The 20,955-nt window shown below is 39.0% G+C and overlaps 1 protein-coding gene across 6 annotated transcripts in view; it reads left to right on the top strand.

Moving 5' to 3' along the window:
* The window catches only part of LOC113162548 (VPS10 domain-containing receptor SorCS1), a 135,844-nt gene that overhangs the window by 72,667 nt on the left and 42,222 nt on the right, over window positions 1-20,955 (top strand). For all 6 annotated transcript variants that reach the window (XR_003298826.1, XR_003298827.1, XM_026360732.1 and 3 more), the window contains exon 4: window positions 20,324-20,482. Coding sequence is in view for 4 of the 6 variants with exons in the window: in XM_026360732.1 (XP_026216517.1) it covers window positions 20,324-20,482 (159 nt within the window). In the remaining 2 variants the exon portion in view is untranslated. The remainder of the gene's footprint in view (window positions 1-20,323; window positions 20,483-20,955) is intronic.

The raw sequence follows: 20,955 nt of genomic DNA, 5'->3' as shown, positions 1-20,955 counted from the left end.
TGCTGTGGATGGTGATTACATTCAGTAAGAAATGTAATAACACGTTTGATTCTTGTCAACACTGAATGGAGGATATTAATGTTAGCATTTGTTAGCTTTAGAAATAACACACAATAATAATTTTAAATTTTTACTACTAATTGCTATGATTTTATTGATTTTAAAATAGGCTTCTGTGGACAAAGCCATTTTGAATGATGTCAGAACATATTGGTCAAAGTTTCCCAGTCGGCTTCCCATCTTTGAAGGTCTTTCATACATTACAAGTTTGAGGTCGAAACAGTGAGCAGTGAAGGGCTGATCTGTCACAAAAACTGCGCTTTAGAGTTTACCCAGCTTATTGTACACATAGTCTTAAATGCTTACAGTGTGTGTACAAAGTTTTTCCTCAAGTTAGTGCATATTTACACTGAAAAGCTAGTAATGTGCAAGAGAAGTCAAGAAGTCCAGTTTGAGTAAAATATGCATTGGAGGAAACCAAAACATTCTACAACTAGATTTTACAAAACGCTTTCATGGTGACAATTCTTTTGGATTGGAATAGGATTGAATAGGTTGGCAGGAGAAATACATCGTATCATTGGTCAGTGTGGGGTCTTGTTGGATAACTGATCATTGGATTCCAACAAAAGTCAGATTCTTTTACATTATGCTTGGACAACTGTTTTGTTTTCTGGAACCTGGTGCATTGGCACTCCAGTGGTGTCCTCAGAGTAATGTCTTTCAAATTAATAAGGAGGCTGCAGTTATTCACAAAGCGATAAGGTCAGTCTGACCACAGAAAGCTCCTACGTAAACTCTGAAGTCAACCAGGAAATGGACGTGTTAAATGTAATGATTAAGAGCCAGTAAGTTTCAGTTTTCTCAGTTGGAGCTTGATGAGGTTTTAGAGACAAGCTCTCACTATAGGTTTACAACATATTGGAGGCAGCATGTCAACAAACAGTGAGTGCTAACCAATCTTTCCACGCTCCGATTCGAATTCAGCTGGTCCATAAAGCAGTTGTTTTTGATACAATTTGGGTTTTAGTGTGGATGGGGAGAATAGTGGTAACAGTAGTGAAAACAGTTTTTAATTTTTAATTTTAGTTTATAATCACAGTGGATTGCAATTCAAAGTAGCACTTGGCAGCATTTGATTACTTTTTTCACACCACTCTTAACAAGCATAGACAGTTTAAAGTTACTTCTAACTGAGAATATGTTTATTTTTTGAGAATCGCTAAACCGGATAGCCAGTCAGCTTGGTCTTTCACTGACAGCCTGACAAGGGTTGGCTAGTGCAAAAACTAGGTAGATGCTCAGAGAAAGCCAGACGGCCAATAGTCGATTTGATGTTTCACGACCCTAAGGCATCATGGTATTCCACAGCCTTGGGTTCAAGGTGCTTTGTTTACATTTTTGAATGTCCATCTATCCATTAGCTATATGATCTCTTATTCCTTAGAATATTGTGAGGGGTGGGCAGGTGATCCTGCATTCAGCTCTAGCTAGAGTATGGAGCCCACATGACATTCTAATAAATAGCGCCCACTGAATTGAATTAAAGTGAGAGAGAGGTAGGCGAATGCAGGACGTTCTTTCTTTGCTATCCATTTTTTGCCTTTGCTTGTTGATTGGATTGACAGTGCATGTTCTGTGGGACCTTGGCAAAGCCAGTGGAGAGGTTTTAAAGCGTTTCTAATTAGGCAGCACTGCAGAAGAGACAATAAAAAAGCGCAGTCGCCTCCGAGTCCAAGAAACCGGCTAGCTCTACAAACACCGGGTCTCAGTTCAAACACACAGAGCAACAAGCTGATGAAGACCTAAAAAGAACAACTGGCCGGGTTGTTATTGTGCTTTCGCACGTGCGCGCACACACACACGGATGACATCACTCACACATACGCCAGGTTACAAACAAAATGAGAGACACACACCATGAGGATCTCAGATATATAAACACACACTTATTATCTATGTCTCACACATGTTCACACACTCTTTCTGGGTCTTATTTCTCTCTCACACTCAGACTGCCCCCATGTTGCCAAAGCGTGACATTTAGACTGAGTTAGAAATATAAACAAGAGCAAAAAGTCCACAGCTACACTATCAACTAATAATTTCATGCAAATAAAAAAAAGAAAAATGTGGAAAATGATTGCAAATGTAACAGTGGCATGGGAGTGGGTTTATTATCTCAACAGTGTCCAGACATAACTTGTTGGGCTCAGTTCTGCATGGGCAGATGTAAATGTAGCTCAGACTAAACTGGGCTTTGGACTTGAATACTAACATTAGCATCTGCGTGTGTGTTGTACAGTTCTGTTGGAGTTGTTTCACACTGTCAGCATCCAATTAGGCTAGGAAACTGAACTGTTTTCCAAGAGATCCAATACATATGGGAAATGGCATTTGTAATAATGCAGAAGTGTCAATATCAGTCCAACTGTCGATATGCAGTCTTTAAACATTAACAATCAACAATGCTAGACGCAGTAATGTTTTTGTGAGAACACTTAGGTAGGTATTAGGTAGGTTATGAAAACACTTATCTGTTAAGTACTGCACTACGAAGATACAAATGCTGAACTAATTGTTTCTATCATACAAAATAAGCTTGTAAAACAAAACAAAAAAATATTTTCTAACTAAAAAATATAGTTTATGCATGAATATTGAATGTGGTGGATTATTCCGAACTAAACATGCACTAGATACACACACCTGACTTATTTTCAAATTATCACACAAATTATGGCTAGCCGTGAACAGAGAGGTGGGAAAAATGATCTGTGCTTGTGGGTGTGACTGTACAGAAAATGAGGGCTGTTTATGAACCAATAACTTTTTTATTAATAACTATCAGGAAGGCGTTTTAGAGAAAGACCAGAGAAGGACCCCCCCCCCACCAGCATTGTCATAGATACAGAGGTTTTGTTTTTGTGGGATTTTCTTCTACATATGTTCTTCTTGCATGGACATCACTACAGTGTACATACAACTGGAGTTATAAAAATACAAATGCTCGTCCAAAAAAAAGACACACATGCTAATATTTTGTTGTTGCGATGTGGCATCGTTTAGCTTCTGCAATGTCACAACATATATTCCTGTCCAGAGTTGCATTCATTTTTCACCAGGATCTTCTATTGATGAAGTCTTCTCCAGCACAACCCAAAGATTCTCAATGGGGTTAAGGTCTGGACTCTGTGGTGAACAATCCATGTGTGAAAATGATGTGTCATGTTTCCTGAATCACTCTTTCACTATTTGAGCCAAATTAATCCTGGCGGTGTCATCTTGGAATATGTCCGTGACATCAGGGAAGAAAAAATCCATTGCAGTGTATAATATGACATCATAGCCAATCTAGTGATAACCTAATGCTATACACGATCTAATGAAGGGTAAAAGGGAGTCACGATAATACTATTTCTAAGTAGCTTCATTCATTCATTTTTCATATTCATAACTAGCTTAATCTATTATTATCTCTTAAGCTGGTATCAACTCCTATAAATCAACAGCATGGCTTTTATGAAGAGACCAAACTGCATTGAGTCAACAAACTCTTGTAAACTGTGTGTAATAAATTGAGCAAGGCATTTTGTGGACAGAAAATGGCGAGTAGAGATGGGAACACACATTCACAGCTCACTCATGTTTGTGTCAGGGTAATCGCCGGTTGATTAAATGAACCGCTGCTGTTTTACTCCACTCGCTGAACACATTGAGTCCAGAGAACCACACTAACATAAGCACACATTCACTAAGGTATGTTTGTCACTTTTAAGGGTTTAAGTTTTCTTGTGGCATCTTTCAGACATACCTACTGTATAGGCATAATGGAGAGAGACAGTTATTGCTATAAGCACGAGGATGCACAGTACAATGGGCTGTAAAATATACGCCAGCCTTTCAATATGGAATTACATTGATTAAATCATCTGGGCCATTTTAAGTGTAAAAATAAAATAAGGTAGCTCAATAAATGCTAGTAGCAGTAATAGAAGACATTTGATTAAAATCAACAGTCCTGATACTGGTTAAATTAAATGTTTATGCGCAGTTCTGCCCTGTTGAGTGAATCTGACCTGAAAGATCGGCTGATATCAATAAAAGTCAGTAGGTGAAATATAGGAGGAGAAATGTTTAAACTGCAAACTGAAAAAAAACAGGCAATAACTAATGTTATTTAATGAATGTGGTCAACAAATCTATCTGTACGTCTGTGTTAGACTGACAGAAACAGAAGGGGCACAGGAATTGCCATTTATGATGCTAATGTAGCAAAAAATTAAATACAAGTAAAAATAACACAAGGAAACAAACACGGAGAAACTTGTTCATACTCAAACATGCACACAAACTCTTTCTCTCCCTCCCACATACAGTTAATTCCAAGCACACATGCACTCCCCTGTGTGGGAGGGGAGCTGAGACTGTAGGTTCGTCACTCTTGCTGTCACCCCCGGCGTGGTGCCATGTGACCACTGCTGGTGGCAGACAAAAAAACCCCTCTCTTTACCCAGCAGTGCAAGTAAATCAGGCCTCTGTGGCTGTGAGGAGATGGAAGGAGTAAAGCAGTGGGAGACGAGAAAGAGTGAGAGAGATAGAGGAGGGAAGGAGGGAGCGGGGGAAACAGCAGGGAGAGCAAAAGAGAGAAGCGAACAAGGGGATACAAGAGGGGGAGAAAGAGACAGCAAATAAACTGACAGAGAGCAAGTGAGCGTGGAAGAGTGGAGAGGGCAGGAAAGAGGAAAGGGAAAAAAGAATGACAGAGCAAAAAATAAATAAATAGGGAGATGGCCCAGGGGTCACCCATGGAGAAAACAGACTGACAACACAGCAATTACATCAATTTTCATATTGTGGCTTCATGCTGAGCTAGTACATGAGAGAACGCATCTCGAGTACACATTAGGGGGAATGATTTGGGGGTTTTAGTCTGAGATTTTGTGTGAGGGCACATTATTACAGTAAAAGGCTGGGGATGGTGAGTGTTGGGTGAAAAAAAAAACCCACAAATTGCAGTGTCATACAAATGGGTATTGCCTCTAATGGTTTGAAAACAAAGGAATTTTCCAGGGGATGTGCCTGAGTGACAGATGGATTCATGGGTGGATTCAGATGGTGTCTACTTCACTCTCAGTCTGTGACTTCTCTTTCAAGAACACATAACTGCTTTTTCCTCATGAATGTATTGACTAAAACAACAATTGCGGGGCTCAAGTGCCTTCACAGCAAAGTCCTCTATTGTGCTTGTGTGTGTTTCTGTGCAAGCATGTGTTTGCATGCGCGGCATTCCAAAACAATTACGGCCTTGTGCGGCTCAGACGGCAACACCAGGCAGGTGGGTGGAATATGAATTCACCTCAGATGAGACCTCTCCCACTGTCAGGCTTCAAAATCTTTTGTTCATCATCTGGCTTTTGGGTACAATTGCACACTTAAAAGTGAGCATTAATATTTAATATCCTGGAACTGTCCCCAAAATGGCAGCGACAAACAGAATTTATAAAGTATCAGACAACATGAGGGTCCAAAGACTTGCAGCATGATGCAAAAGCAGAAAGGAATTTCATACATAAATATGCAACATTAGATAATATTAATGCCGTTCTCTGCAGTAGAAGTGAGTGTCACCTTATGGAAAAGTTAGGGCTGTATAGTACAATGGTGTTGAAAGTTTTAGAATTGTCCAATTTTGCAAAAATATGATCTGATTTTTAAGCTTCATAAATTAAGCAAATGAGACAAAAACAATAGATCTATTCATTTATACTGTATTTTGCAGAATTGTGTCCAGTGTTACATATTTGTGCGTGGCGAAAATATGTGAACCTCCCAGATTATCAGTGAATTTGAGGGGGAAACTAGAGTCAGGTGTTTCAGTCAATGGTATGACAATCAGGTGTGAGTCTGGGAGGTCTGGGTCTTTATTTTCAAAGTCTGATCTTGACAGCACAGGTGTGTAGAAGTGTGTCATGGCTCCAACAAAGATCAAGATCATAGAAGAGGAGTTGCTAATGTTCACTACTGGAAAGGTCACAAAAGTATCTCTTGGACTTGAACTTTGGCCTATGTCAATGCAACTGAAGACCTCTCATGCAGTGACAAACAACAGTGTCCATGAGTCTATCATCAGAAGAACATTGTGTGGCAAGGAGGAAGCCACTACTCTCTGAAAAGAACACTCTACTCATTTTCAGTTTGTTGAAGTATGGCTAGTGTGGTTTGTGGATAAACCATAAAGCTACTGAAAGAATGTTCTGTTGATAAATGAGACCATAGTTGAACATTTAGGCTTGAATAAGAAGTATTAAGTGTGGTGAAGATGAATCTTATCCCATCTGTGAACCATGGTGGTACTAGTATCATTTGTGTCAGCTTTGCTGCCTCTGGATCAGGGCACCTTGTCATCATTGATGGAGCTATGAATTCTGAGTTGTATAAGCAAATTTTACAGGAATATGTCAAGTTATCAGTCTCTGAACTCAAACTCATCAAAATGTGGATAATGGTGCAAAGCAAGAAGCCTAAACACACACGTCATTCTACCTAAGAATGCTTAAAGCAGAAGAAATCACTCGTAAGTCACTTTGGACAAACACTTCTGCCAAATGACTACATGTAAATGTAAAAGAAATGTAATGTTTTGAAATGGGCAAGTCAAAGCCTGGGCCTTAACTCTATAGAAAGGAAGGACAGGATGCTGTGGAAGGAAGCCAACCAACATCCCTGAGATGAAGCATTTCAGGAGAAATGGACTAGAATTCCTCCAAGCTGATGTACTGGCCTGGCAAGCAGCTCTGTTTGAACCCACCCATTTTTCATGTGAGCAAAAGTATTGGCACATGTGACTGACAGGTGTGGTTTTTTTTGCCCAGGTGTGTCCTATTCCAGTTATTATTCAAACAATTAATAACAATGTCTACACTCAGTTTCAGATTTGGGTTTTTATTTTAATTGGGTTCTCTTTATCTAGTTTTAAGACTTGCATGAAAATCTGCCCACAGTTTAGATTATATTTATGAAGAAAAAAAGAAAATTCTAAAGGGTCTACAAACTTTCAAGCACCACCTTACATCTACAGTATCTATTTATATAACCTGTGTAAACCAAAGGTAAACATCTGGTTTTAAATAGCCTTTGATTTATGACTGGGTTCATACAAACAAACATAATCATGTTAATGACTCCATGTTTAAAATTCAAATTCATAAGGTCACCCCTCCTTAGCCAATTAGTATGCTGATAGGTCATTAGGGTCATTGACAAGGAGGAAGTGTTTAGTTGATGAGCTGTTTTAATGGTCTTTGAATGTAGGCATAGGATAATAAGCCACGTGTGGACTGCAGTAAATAATGAACAAAATGGAAAAAAAAGTGCAGTAGGAGAATTATAATTGTTTATTTACAGCAACAGCATATTATATAAATGATATTTATCTTTTGATAACCATCAAGGGATAGAAAAACAACAAACATAGCAGGACACAGTAATGCGCCAAATGTACCAAAAGCAGAAAATAATACATTTAAGTCAAATTTGTTTTGTTCCTTTTCTTTTGTTCTCTTTTGGAGCTGCTTTCTTGGCAGCAGATGCTAAGAAACTCTTTTTCACGGCTCTCTGAAGCTGGACGAGCCACTTAACTGTGGCCAAGCTGCTTTCTAGATCATGCTGTGAAGCATAGATGCAGAGCTGTCTCTTCTAAAGTTCTAGTGATTTTCTCAGGTGTCGGGGGCTGTTGCAGAGGGGAGCCTGGTTTTTCCAAGTGTCTGATGGTATGAAGCAAAGAACAAAGTTTGTTCAAGTTTGCAGAAGTTTGTGGATTGGTGCCATTGTTGCATGTGCTAAGTCTGCATTGGCTTAAGGACAGTCAGTCTTCAGTGGTCTACTGAAAATATTCACTTATTGTTGTTGCACAACCCACGTTTATCTGATAGCAGTAGTTTAATATTGGACTTGTGTGGGTAGCATACACTCCATAGGCAGTTACTTTGTCAAAAATATAACAGAAAAACAAGCTGGTATTGCTATTCACAGTGCAACAAAACATACGTATCGTGTTTAATAAAGAACTCAATGAAGAATTTGTCATTTTTCATCATGCCATGAGCGACCACAATGTGATTTCATACTGGCAAGTCGTTCTTCCACACAAGAGACACAGTAAAGTTTGTTACCTTACTGATTTTGGAGGTGTGCAGCCCGTTGCCTGGGGGGCCTCATAACAGCTCACTGTGGCTCTGCCTTCTTATTCTATTACTGCCTGCAATATTTAAAATTGATTCACTCAGTCACAGAAATGTCAAAAGTGATGATGGATGATTAGTGTTAACCATTTTTAGACTGCTTCACAATTAAAGTCACACAGGGTTTTGATAGTTGAATGCCTGTGTGTGAAGCAGTGGCAGTAGGAAATGTTGGGTCTTTATTAACAGTACTGAAGCTCTGGTTTAGAAAACAGTGATCAGTGAGACTGCTTGCAGATTGGCAGACTCTGCAACTAATAATATAATAAAACATTAATAGTAATGATGATTAATGTGTCTTCCCCCTGAGGAAAAACTCAAAATCTGAAGAAAATAAAGCTGGTCAGATAAAAACGTCAACTGTGACAAAGGCTTAAATAATCAAAACACATTTTCACCTAAAAAGGACAGCAAACTCGAAGCTAAATCATATTCAAGAGGCCACACTATAAATAATTTGATGGATTCTGTTGTATTCTGAGTCTCTACTGATAAGTCTTTGAATGATTAACAGTTCCAAACACTGCCCGATTTTCCTCTAATGGGTATTACCTCTCTCCAGCTTTGTTTGAAAAGTTGTTTTAGGTCCAAGGGGGTTGGTGTAGTGGTTAGCACTGTCACGTCACAGCAAGAAGGACCCTAGTATCAATCCACGGGTTGACAGGGTGCCTTTCTGTGTGGAGTTTGTATGTTCTTACTATGTCTGCTTAGGTTCTCTCCGGGTACTCCGGCTTCCTCCCACTTCCAGAGACATGCATGTTAAGTTAATTGGTGACTCTAAACTGCCCATAGATGTGAATGTGAGTGTGAAAGGTTGTCTGTCTCTGTATGTCTGCCCTGCGATGGACTGGCAACCTGTCCAGGGTGTACCCCACCTCTTGCCCGATGACAGAGATAGGCTCCAGCAATCCCGTGAGCCTCGAGTGGAGAAGCGGTTAAGAAAAGGGATGGATGGATAGATAGTTTAGGTTCTGTCTCTTCCGAGCCTTCTCTGCTCTGATAGGCCAACTTGCAGAAGGCTGTTGGTTGAGTTTGAAGCATGAAAACTTCTCATCTGCTCTGGATGGTGAATGGGTGTCATTTATTGAATGACTGATAACATTCATATGTCAAGGTCATGTTTGTTTTTTTTCTGTCTTTAGGACCCAGAGAAAATCTCAGGGAAGCAGCGGGGACAGAGCAAAATGAGATATGACATTTTGTTTTGGTGTGAATTCTTCTACATGCTTTCAGCTCAGGTTCTAGAACCTGTTGTTTCACATCACCCATCATCATGTGGAACTCCTTTAAAGGAAAGAAATGCAAAAGAAAGAAAGACAGCATTGCTTATTCAGAACATTAGGTGTAGTTTCTCAAAAGTTAAATAAATATAAAAAAATTATATATAAAATCCAAATCCAAGGCGAAGACAAAACATTCACATTCAGATTTACAACAATTGTCATGTGATTAGATTTTAGGTTTTTATGAATTCTCATACATAATTTAGACATTACAATACATAATGAATAATCTGACCTTAATAACTAAAAATACAGAAAATTAAAATAGTAATAAGGCATTATTAATTCAGTTTCAGGCACAGTCTCAGTACAGTAGACGTAAAGGACTCAAGGAGAATAAAATGACACATGGGTTGTGTCTTTGCACCCGAGGCTCGTGCTGCAGGTGAAACATGTCTGTTTAACTTAGACAGTGCTGTTTAAATGCTTTTACAGGTATTAGGTAACAGATTTGTACAATTTCTGCAGGTCCAGGTGAAAGGAGAACAGACAAGTCTTTTCCAGAACTAACAATTTTCAAATGATGTTAAAATAATAATCTATTGATTTATTCCAGCTCTTAGCCAGTCTTATGACAAGCCATTATAAAGTAATAAGGCATAAAATCATTTGCACATTCCAGGCTTTTCTAAACCTTCTTTGGTATTTAAGAGACGCTTCTGCATGACTGCGCTCATCAGAGAAACAACTTCACTGATTTTTCCATCACATCAGCTTAATGGATCAGTTGTAGATTCGTAACAGCTCCAAACTGAACAGATGTACTACAGTTTTTAGTGACAGCAAGAAAAGAGAAGATATTCCCCCTGAGACTGGAGACATCAAAATATGAGTTCCAGCTTGTTGATGGAAAACAAATACTCCAAAAGGTAGAATGCAACTTTAAATATATGCTGAGCATGAGACATTGCATAAACTAGCCCAAAGCAAAGTTAGTGCTACAACAAAATGATAAAACAGGTCAACTGTCTTAATGACACATGCTTACTTACACCAGCCATACCTGGAGCGATACCACCTGGTCTAAGAACAGCATACTAATATCAACACATCCTTTATCTTGCACATCACATAGGGATAAAGCAGCAGAAAAAGGGGAGGGGATGTGTCTTTTTGTCCATCGGCTTTTTAAAGACACAATGCCTGCCAAATGAATGTCAGCGAATCAGGTATGCTTTGCTGGCTGGAACGCCTCGCACACAGCGGTGGCAGCGCAATCAAGGACAAGCGACCAGATGATGGTTTCGTTCGAGGTGGCGGGGTGGGGAGGGAAGCGGGGAGGGGCTGCGGGGTGGTTGGTGGAGCTGGGAAGGGGACGCAACATCTGTCAGCCCTAGGGCACAATCTCCAAATGGCTGCGATGAGCGGAGAGGGGAGCGCCCCGGAGCCTGCGAGAAGACACAGCGATAGAGGAGGAGAGCTCGGATGAGAGACGCTGATACAGACAGAAAGACGGGGGCAGCTGGAGACAGGTTGACAGAGTGTGAGACACAGAGAAGAGAAGGGAGAGAGGAGTGGAGTTGTAAAGAAGATGGGATGGGTAAATCTAGGTGCACAGTGGGATTCCATCAATATTCTTTTACGTGCCTTTAAGGGACATTGGCCACTTTCTCAGCATGGGAGTGAAAATAATAGAACACAAAGCTCCTAACAGCAGCACAAGGAACTCCTACTCTGCTCCAAAAGCATCAACTGTTCTGAATAAAAGAAACCACCAAATGACATATGTTGTTATGTTATTTATTAATGTTATGTTATTTATTAATGATCATTATTCATTATTTCAGCAGCTCAACACACATCAAGATGTCTAAACTGGAAATGCTGCTGGTTAATTATCTAAACGTATCTTGTTTGTCTTGTCTCTGTTCATTCATACATAATGAATCTGTAGCTCTGAGTTTTCACACATGGCTTGCATACCTTCCAACTCATGTACTGCAGTGAAGAGGCTGCTAGCTGGCTAGCCGAGATAGAAACCCAATTATACCGAAAGGTGGAATCTGACATGTTATTGTTTGTCAGGCCTGGCAGGGGTCTGGGTGAGCTAAAATGTCAGGCAGTGTTCAATTAGCCCAAGCTTAAATGCCTCGGATGTGGAGACAGGAGTTTGGTTTAATAAGACGGATCAAACAGCTGAAAAGCACTGGTCGATGTTGTGGACGAGGCCGCCGGGAGAAGAGAAGCAATAATTATGAATGTGTGCATCAACTCTTTTTGCTTTCATGTCCTGCACTTAGAGCCACGTACCTCGATGGAGTTTGATAGCTGGTGTTCGCCATGAATATTCATGGGAAGAAGGGGCGAGAGTGATTTGATTTGCTGTGTGCTGTCAGTGAACACGCTTTGCTAAGATAACATGGTTCCACATGAATACATAGAAGCCCGAGAGGTACAGTTAACTCATTAGTAATACTGCCGGTCTCCCCCCGTGTCTGTTAGCATTAGTGTTGTAACCATTTTATTTAGTGGCAGCTGACAGTGAATGACAGCAGCATACTTAATGTTATCTACAGGTGTGTGGTATTAAATGAATAGTTGACATATTAGTGTTCAACACCGACCATGATATGTCAAGAGTCTACAGTGGACATGAAAAATATATTTAACATTAAACATCCTTTTATGTCTAAATACGCTACCTGAGTCAATTTTCAACGAACCTCCAGAGAGTAAAAACACTGGAAGTGCACATACACTTTTCCTAAATGCCTGATCTTGCAAAACAATATTTAGTTTTGTGGGTACAGCATTATTTAAGTTTTTTAAGTTTGGGGTAAACTTCATACAAATGTTGTGGGCTGGCTTAGTTATCATAAGGCAGTTGTTTTGCGCACAATGTTTTTTTTTTACATGTCATAATTTAAAGCTGTGGTTCTACTGTTATCTTGTAGATGTCCTGCCAAAAGTTATATGTCTCTTTTATTCTCTTAATCTATGCACAATGAGTTTTAGGGATGCGGGGGATGTTCTTATTACAATGTCCGGAGTGTCAAGTGACAAGCGTTGAGCGTACTGTTGTGTTAGTGTCTGAACCCTATCCAAACCCAATTCATTTTTTTTTTTTTTTTTTTTATTTTAAAGCAGCATAGCATAGCCACCTCATTATTTTTCATTTAATTGAAATTAAAGAAAAAGTATAAATTGATCTAGTCCATTTTTTAGGTCCAAATGTTATGAATTGAAACTATGAGGTTACAAGTGTAAACTCTTTGGTATGAACCCTGTGGTACGTTTGGGTTTGGACATATTAGAAACAGATTTTTGATTAATTCTGTTTGCAAACGTTTTTTCATTATTATGTGATGTCAACAGAATTCTCAACACCTCAGGTTACCTCATATATGCCCAATTTAACTGATGTTTTAGTGCTGCAGCTGCATTGCTGTAAACTTAACAATGACTAGTCAGTCAGGAACAAAGCCACTGAAAACCTTCTGTTTATTGCAATCATCACTCTATCACAGTGAATAAAACTATAAACAAACTCAACAGTTTCCTGTTCAACACTGAGACAAGGCTCAGCTTCCTTTGCTCCATATCATGATGAATGACAGCATATAAACACACTTACTGTTTATCCATCTCGTGTCGCAGGTGAAATCTGTCACTGAACTATAAATCGAAGCCTGCCTAGGTATATGTGCCAGACCTGCGGATAACCCCTTGTGTCAAGTAAACAGTTAGGTTAAGGTCTGGTTAGTTTAAGAACAATGGCACATTACCCTGTGACAGCCTGGTGACCTGTCCAGAGTGTACCCCGCCTCTCACCCAGTGACAACTGGGATTTGCTTCAACAAAAGCTGGGATAATCATGTCTAACCTGCTGTTGAGTGTTTTTAAATGTAATTTTCCAATGTTTGGAGCACCTCAATAAAATTCCATTCCACCTCCACCTTCATTATGTTTGGGTGACAGCCAAAATCTCAGAGACAGGTATGTCAAAACCTCAGCACATGAAAATGAAATTATCTGCATAGCTAGACACCAGGAGGGTTTTGTGGTGGGTGTTCTGATCCTTTCAGTTTTTTTCTGGGTTCTTGCTTTTTTTACAGTTGTGGCCAAGAGAGCTGGTAGTGATGACAGGAGATCTTGAGACCTTTAGCCAGTCCAGCACATGTTTACGAGTGACATTTAGCAGCCCTCTAGTGAATACTTTACTCTCTCACTGCTAGACCTGCTCCCCTTTCACTGCCCTTTGGCTCCAATTATCAGACTCAGTACCTGAAGCTTACTGTAAGTACAACCTAAAGATAATGCTTGTTTCCCTTAGACTCAGGTGACATAAATAGAGAAAAAAACAGCTAACAAATGGTTTTGAAACTAATCTGCCTTTAACCTTTTATCACTTAATGTCTTTCTTTGTCTGGTTTGTTAAAATGTTGAGGTCTTGAAAGCTTGAAGACATTGATAGCAGTTGTAAAGACAGTTCTGGAGTTCTCAGTTGTACAGGAGCTCAACCTCTGACAAACATAAAGTTAGCACTTCTCAGATAATAGGTCAAATGTGAATTCTTCCTGAGTTCATGCTGGTTCATACTATATCCCCAGTTCACAACTGTAACCTCAGGTGGATCACTCTCTGTTTATAAGTTCACTTGTCTTTGCTTAGAAATCCAACCAAAAAGGAATTTGGTGAAGACACCTTAATCACATATGTTAAATCCATCCAACACAGATGTCACTGTTGCACTAGACATTTAACTTACCCAATAGATAATGAATCTCAAGCTCTTTGTTTCTTCTTTTGAATGCTTTCCAACATGACCCCTCTCAAAGACACTAACGAAAAATCTATTTATTGCAGGGTATGGCAGGAAGTTAGGCATAGATTTATAGAGAGGAGTCACAATCCAATTACTGGGTGACTGTGTGAAATGGAAAATATGAAGCTAATTTCATTAATATTCTATCTCTGAATATTTACAGTACTGCAGCAGGAGCATTAACTCTTTTTTTTTTTTTTTTTCGTATTCCTTACACACATCTTAAATGCCCTCCTGCCGGCACATATACGCTTCATTAACCTTTGTCATTTTCAACCTTTTTGGCCTTATAATTTGTAGCCGCTTTCTCTCTCACTGTCACACACACACACACACACTGTTCCACAGCAAAATGTTATTCTCTTTCTATAATTGTGCAAATATGGATTGCTTTACTGAACCAGTGCTGAGAAGAATAGTTTTATGGCGAGGACTTCTGTTATTCAGAAATTAATTGTTTCAGGTCTATTAATTTAACATTATTAATGAATCATTGAAATGATTTGTTAGGAATATGACATCTAAATATCAGTGAAGTCCAAGGATTTTATATAGAGCTATGAAAACCTGATTTAAAGTTAAAATCATAAGTAATATACATAGTATCATTGTGAATTATTTGTAGGTAAGACATTATGCAGAGGGGTAGCTCAGAATGGTTTATTGTACTATTGCATTATCATCCCATTAGTAATGAAGCAGTAAAAGCCTCTTTATACAGCAGCAGCTCAGCTCGTAGAGTAATTTTAAAGCCCAGGGTCAGTGGTTTGACTCCTGGTTCCTCCTGCCACTATATTGATATGTTCTTGGACAAGACACCAAAACCCCATAGTAATGTCATCATCTACTGACTAAAGCTGTACAACAACAATTTCTCTAAGGGGCTCAGTAAAGTCAGTCATAACCTTTACTGCACTTAGCAACATCTTTAATGGCAAAATAAACAGAAAGCATTACATTATTAGAAAGAGCGCCCCCTGTCAGCAGCTGTCGGGTAAAATTGTACCCCTTTTGCACCAAATTAATGTCTGCCATCTTCTTCAATTGTATCCTTCTGAATCTGAACACTATTTCATGCAACATGTATGTCTCTTGTATTCTGGTGCTGGTACAAACGAGCTATACAGTCACAGGTGTGTGACCATGGCTTAGTTGGTAGGGTAGTAGTACGAACTCCAGAGTTGGTGGTTTAATTCTTGGCTCGCTCAACTTTCGCTCTACATGCATTAAGTGTTCCAGGTCCATTTTAAATGTGTTTAAATATAGTATCAATTATTATGATTTTTCAGGAGAAATGCCTCTTTTAATGTAGTCTGCAGTAGATGGAGTTGAGAATTCTGAAAAAAGCTAGCAACAGAAGCCTGCATTTCCCTTTGAATGTAAAATGCAATCAATGTCAAGGGTATTATATGCACATGTATTTTTTTTTGCATTTCTTTACAGTCTCACACCACCACTAGCTTGGTTCCCCAAGTGTAAGTGCACATTGAATAAGCCTTCATGTACAACACTAAGATATGTTTTTAAAAATGAAAGGGTTAGCTGTTTCTTGATTTTTTAAGCCCACCTTTAAAGCTGTATAATCATCTCTGTTAGATCTTTGAGCACAGACAAACTGCTGAGACTTAGAGTTATGGCTAATGTGTTAAATTCATTTGACATCAGCGGATAATGTATTTTCTGTTGTGTGTCTGGCCACCAGATGAAGTCTAGTATTCACTGAGTTAAGATCCAATTTTGCCTCTAGCAATAGAAATCTGTCTTTAGGTATTTTTTTGCTTGTTCCTTGTTGCAAACTTTGTTCTTCTGCTGTTTGGTGCAAGAAATTGTAAGAGAATAGAAGAGAAAAAAGTAAGAGAAGTTCAGAATAAAGTACACTGTAGACATACTGTAAAGCCAAACCCCCCAAAAAAGACTAAAAAAAAACTCACTAGAACACATTTGGAAACATAAGAGAGCTTGATGGAGCCCTGTCTGCAACAGTTTTAAATATTGAGTGGCTGAGTTTTTACTACTCATTAATATAAGTAAGTAGAACTCCTAATAGTTGTTGTCCCTGAGATTTCAGACTGGAGAATATCCCTGCCAGTCAGACAGTACATAAACATAAAATACATTCAGATATAAAAAATGGATAAAAAGGAATGTGACATTTTCTCATGTGAGAAGCTGTCCTTTCTCCATCAATATCTTTCTTTATTTGAACTTTGTGAAGGGCATTTTTTAAGTTTTTTTTTTGAGCTTGACGTATTATAAGATGGTTGAATCCAATATTTATATTCAAGCCTGTTGTGTGTTTGCATTACCGCACAATGCGGACTGGGAGGATCGGGCATAAAATTAATTTATGGGAACATATAAACATCAACATGTAAAACTTTTATTTTGAGGTTCTTCTGCAGGAAGCCTGTGTGAGGAGTGACTGGGGGTAGGGAATGACAATGCACACCATCATTTTGTGGAACTGAATAATATTACAGTGCGTCTCTGCACTGTGGAAACAACAAGACTTCTTGATTACTTTTTTAGGGCTGAAAAGGGTTAAGGGAGACCTTTTGCACAAAAAGAACAAACCAAAAACAAACTAATCTCCATATTGTATTTTCATATCTCACCAGGTGGTGTAAGGCTACTGGAATATATTGTGCATTTCTCTAAAAATACCAGTGTTATGTTCCTGTAATCTCTCATTCACCAGAAATACATCAGCCAATTATTTAGCTATCTACTTTAGCTGTGTTGTTGTGGTTCCAGTGAGTGAGCAGACTATTGGGATTTGTAGTTCACAGATTTGATTGTATTGGTTAGTATGTGTCTCACGTATGAAGCATTATATCTGCCATGTGTGATTGATGAACTGGTGTTAGGAGGTCTGCCCACAGTGGCCACTGTTACCCAAGCGAGAGCTGACAAATGAGTCACAGGCATAAGAATCTGCTTGCTGTAAGGTAGAAAGTAGACAAGGATATTGAGTGTGAAAGCAGTGTGTATTCTCATTGTTAGTGCTGTCTGATTGCATGACTGTCATGATGGCTGTCCTGTAAAAGGGCCATCTCTAACCATATGTAAGCATATGTGCAATGCAGGGATAGCTCTTTCTCTGCACTTGCATAACTTTTGATGACCTCCTGGCAACAGAGGCAACGCAAACACTTTAGCACTTTTTCACAGCTTGCAGTGGCCTGTAATCTTAAATCTGGAAAATGAGTGACTGTTATGTCACATGATTCCATTTCTTTGTTATTAAAGCTACAGTGGTATTAAAACGGTAAGAGGTATTGACATAGAAAGGCCAATTCATTTGTGTTTGCTGTAAACACAAAGGCATTTGGGTTTAAGATCAAAAGAATGAATGAATATGAAACAAAGGTTCAGGATTACAGTGTTTCACGGCATGTTGAAATGTTAAATCCTTTGTACAAAGGTCTCATCATGTTGAGTTTTATCCAGTGAAGTGCACATTTAGGTGACGGTAAAGCCTCAAATATTGAACCTTGCAAGTACGTAAACACTGATGCTTTAAGCTATGCAAGGCAGATTTTGCATGTTGCATTCATGAAAAGTGCAATGCAAGCACAAGCTGCAGTTTGAGGGTTACCACTAGGGGAACAATAGCATGAAACATAAAGACTGTTACATTCTCTTTTCATTTTTCACTGTCTGTGCAGTAAGTAACCTGCAGCAGTTGGCAGCAGTACACATTCCTCCAGAGAAGACATGTTGGTTTACCGCTGTGGTCATGGAAATGCTTTGAGTGTTCAGTAGTTTGTATCACCACTTTGTGGCAAGAGTGCACATTTGGTATGCACCAAGGACACGTGTTAATGCCAGCTGGGCCAGGAATCATTTGCATCCATGTGTGGATTTGAAGTGGGGGATTTGATTTAGTCATTAGATGCTTCAACTAAGTCAACTTAGCAGACAAGTAATGTAGCATGGTGATAGCAGGAAAAATGCTATTAGTATATATAAGTGGAAGTGTCAAATATCTAATTGTTATTCCAAACAAAGGAGGGCTCTATCAGAATCACATAGCCTACATGTACTGCATTACCCACTACCTGTGCTTTACTATGTAACACTGGATTCTAGCATGTAAGACAAGGTAGCCTGTGTTTATTCTAGGAAGACAAAGCCAAGGTAAAAAGCACTCACTATTCCACTTACAGCAGCTTGTTAACCTAAGTGCTTTGAGCACACTGTAGTCACTGAAGGCAACACTGAGAGCAACATTATTATCAATTCCTCTCTCTTCTCCATTCTGTGCTGTCTGGACAGTAAAAGGACAACGACCCTCACAGGGTAATGAGGGCAACCATTCCAAGAATGTGGTTTTTACATAGTTATATAGTTTTTGTTTTTTTACTTCCTCAGTTCTATGCTGTTGTCTAGAAACATCTTTCACTGAATGAGTAAAACATACCATGCATCTTTTTTGGACCACTTTAAAGAAAATTTCTCCTGGCACCACTACAGCACTGGCAATAAGTAATAAGTAAAGTAATATTATTACTCTTTAAAGGAGCACTACATAAGGAGGAAAGTATTCTATGCCCATCAAAATGACAAATATGACTTTTAGATGTTGATGTCTGTAAATAACATCTAGCGGGGGTTGTTCTCTTGTTCTCTTTTCTATATTTATATTTTTTTTTTTCAACACAGAGTACGAGGAAAGGGTGCAAAGTCCCACATTATGCCTGCAAAAATATGACTATTATTTATTTTATTTAATGTATTCATTTATTTATTTGTTTGTTTATTTGGCTTGTTGCCCTGGGCAACTGCCTATATGGCCTATGCCAAAAGCTGGCTCTGCTGAAAACGAACAATAAAAAATGCTGACTGGGCATTTTCTGTGTTTTAGCCGACTGTTAAACATCTTTTTTTTCTATGATGAATTTTAATCATCCCAATGAGAAAATTCCTGTGGCAGTTAAATTTAAGTCACCAAATAAAGTTGTGGTCACACCAGGCCTTGGACACAGGTCTCATACATGGCAATAAAGCATTCTACCAGTTTAGCTGCCACTAATGATGGTAAAGTAATACTAATTGTCAGCTTAACTACCTGGATATGTTAAACCTCAACTACATAAGCATCATCCACGACAGGGGCAGGTATTTGCCAATAACAGTATTAGTTTAATGAACACACTTGTAGGTGGTTGCATGCAGTATCACTCATAGGCTCATATAAATATGTAGTGTAGATGCATACACCCACAAGCGTGCGTCTTCCAACTCTCTGCTAGTCTTGCCTCTCCTAATGATGCTAGCACTTATCTGTCTTGTGGTTCACTGATTCAATTATATTTGCATCTAATATTATCTGGGGACTTCTTTGTGATCTTTCTGGGGACTGTGCCAGAATTTGTAAAAAAAAAAAAAAAAAAAAAAGAAATGTTGGACCTCTAAGAAAAGAATGAAACTCATGGGAAATTTGTCCTTTCAAGGCCTGACTGAGCAGAGCTGGTGAGAATGACGAGAAAGACGAACAGCAGTAATCTCAATGATGAGGCGCGCACACACACACACACACACACACACACACACACACACACACACACACACACACACACACACACACACACACACACACACCCACACACACACACACACACACTCGCTACAAGAAGTGTCATACTGTCTAACACTTTCAAATTATTATTTGAGATATAACATCATGAGTGTAAATCTGACTGTTGTTGCCATGCTTAACATGCTAATCTGCTGCCACAGTTGTAATAATAATAATGTGCTTTGTATCTCTGATATAGTAATCAGTCATGATTGACTTGTCTGTGGGTGTTTTATCTTTTCAATACTGCAGACTCACACATAAAAGCAAGTGAAGAGCAGACAAATGGGGCAGAATTCAATACACAGGAAAACACTCATTCACTGCTTCTGGCTTTCCAACACACTGTCTATTTCTATTTTGTATTACATGGCTAAAAATGTTATTTTGTGCTTTTTCTGAGCTCCAATAACCTGCTAACCCTGCTCTATCATCCTTCTGTCATCATCAGATCATGCTGCTAACTGATCCAGAGGTGGAGAGCAGTCTGCTGATCAGCTCAGATGAAGGTGCCACCTACCAGAAACACCGGCTTAACTTCTACATCCTTAGCTTGCTTTTCCACCCAGAGCAGGAGGACTGGATTCTGGCCTACAGCCATGACCAAAAGGTGAGAGAATGGGGTGAGGCTTCAGGAGTTTAGTGCTCAAAGGTTGTTCAAAGGTAACACAAGATGCTGAGAGTTAACTTAGAAGAGCAGCAATAGCCAGAAGATGCAGTGCCCTCAGAGACAGTAAGTTCCTGTTACACAAGAGTTTGGCTCAAAACACACAATCAAGAGTGCATGAAGTTGACTTTGGAGAGAGGTGGATGAACATGGGTTGTGTAATTCAGGTAGTTAAAAATTCACTACTACCAAGGCTATTTTCACTAGGTGAAAAACAAAAGTATGAGTAGTGATTTTCAAATGGGCTTAAGGGTGATACCATTAAAATGAAATCCAACCTGCTCTTTTCTCTGACTTTAGCCAAGTGCTCTTAAGAGTTTAAACACAGCAATAAAAAATAAGACTCAATTTACCAAACTGAAAGTTGAACTAAAGATGGGATATGTTGACATGTTATTGAAATGTTCAGTCAGTCA

The sequence above is a fragment of the Anabas testudineus genome, chromosome 1 (assembly GCF_900324465.2).
Source record: "Anabas testudineus chromosome 1, fAnaTes1.2, whole genome shotgun sequence".
Classification (NCBI taxonomy): Eukaryota; Metazoa; Chordata; class Actinopteri; order Anabantiformes; family Anabantidae; genus Anabas; species Anabas testudineus.
Note: the sequence above shows the minus strand (reverse complement) of the source record. Positions and strands in the feature narration are given on the sequence as shown.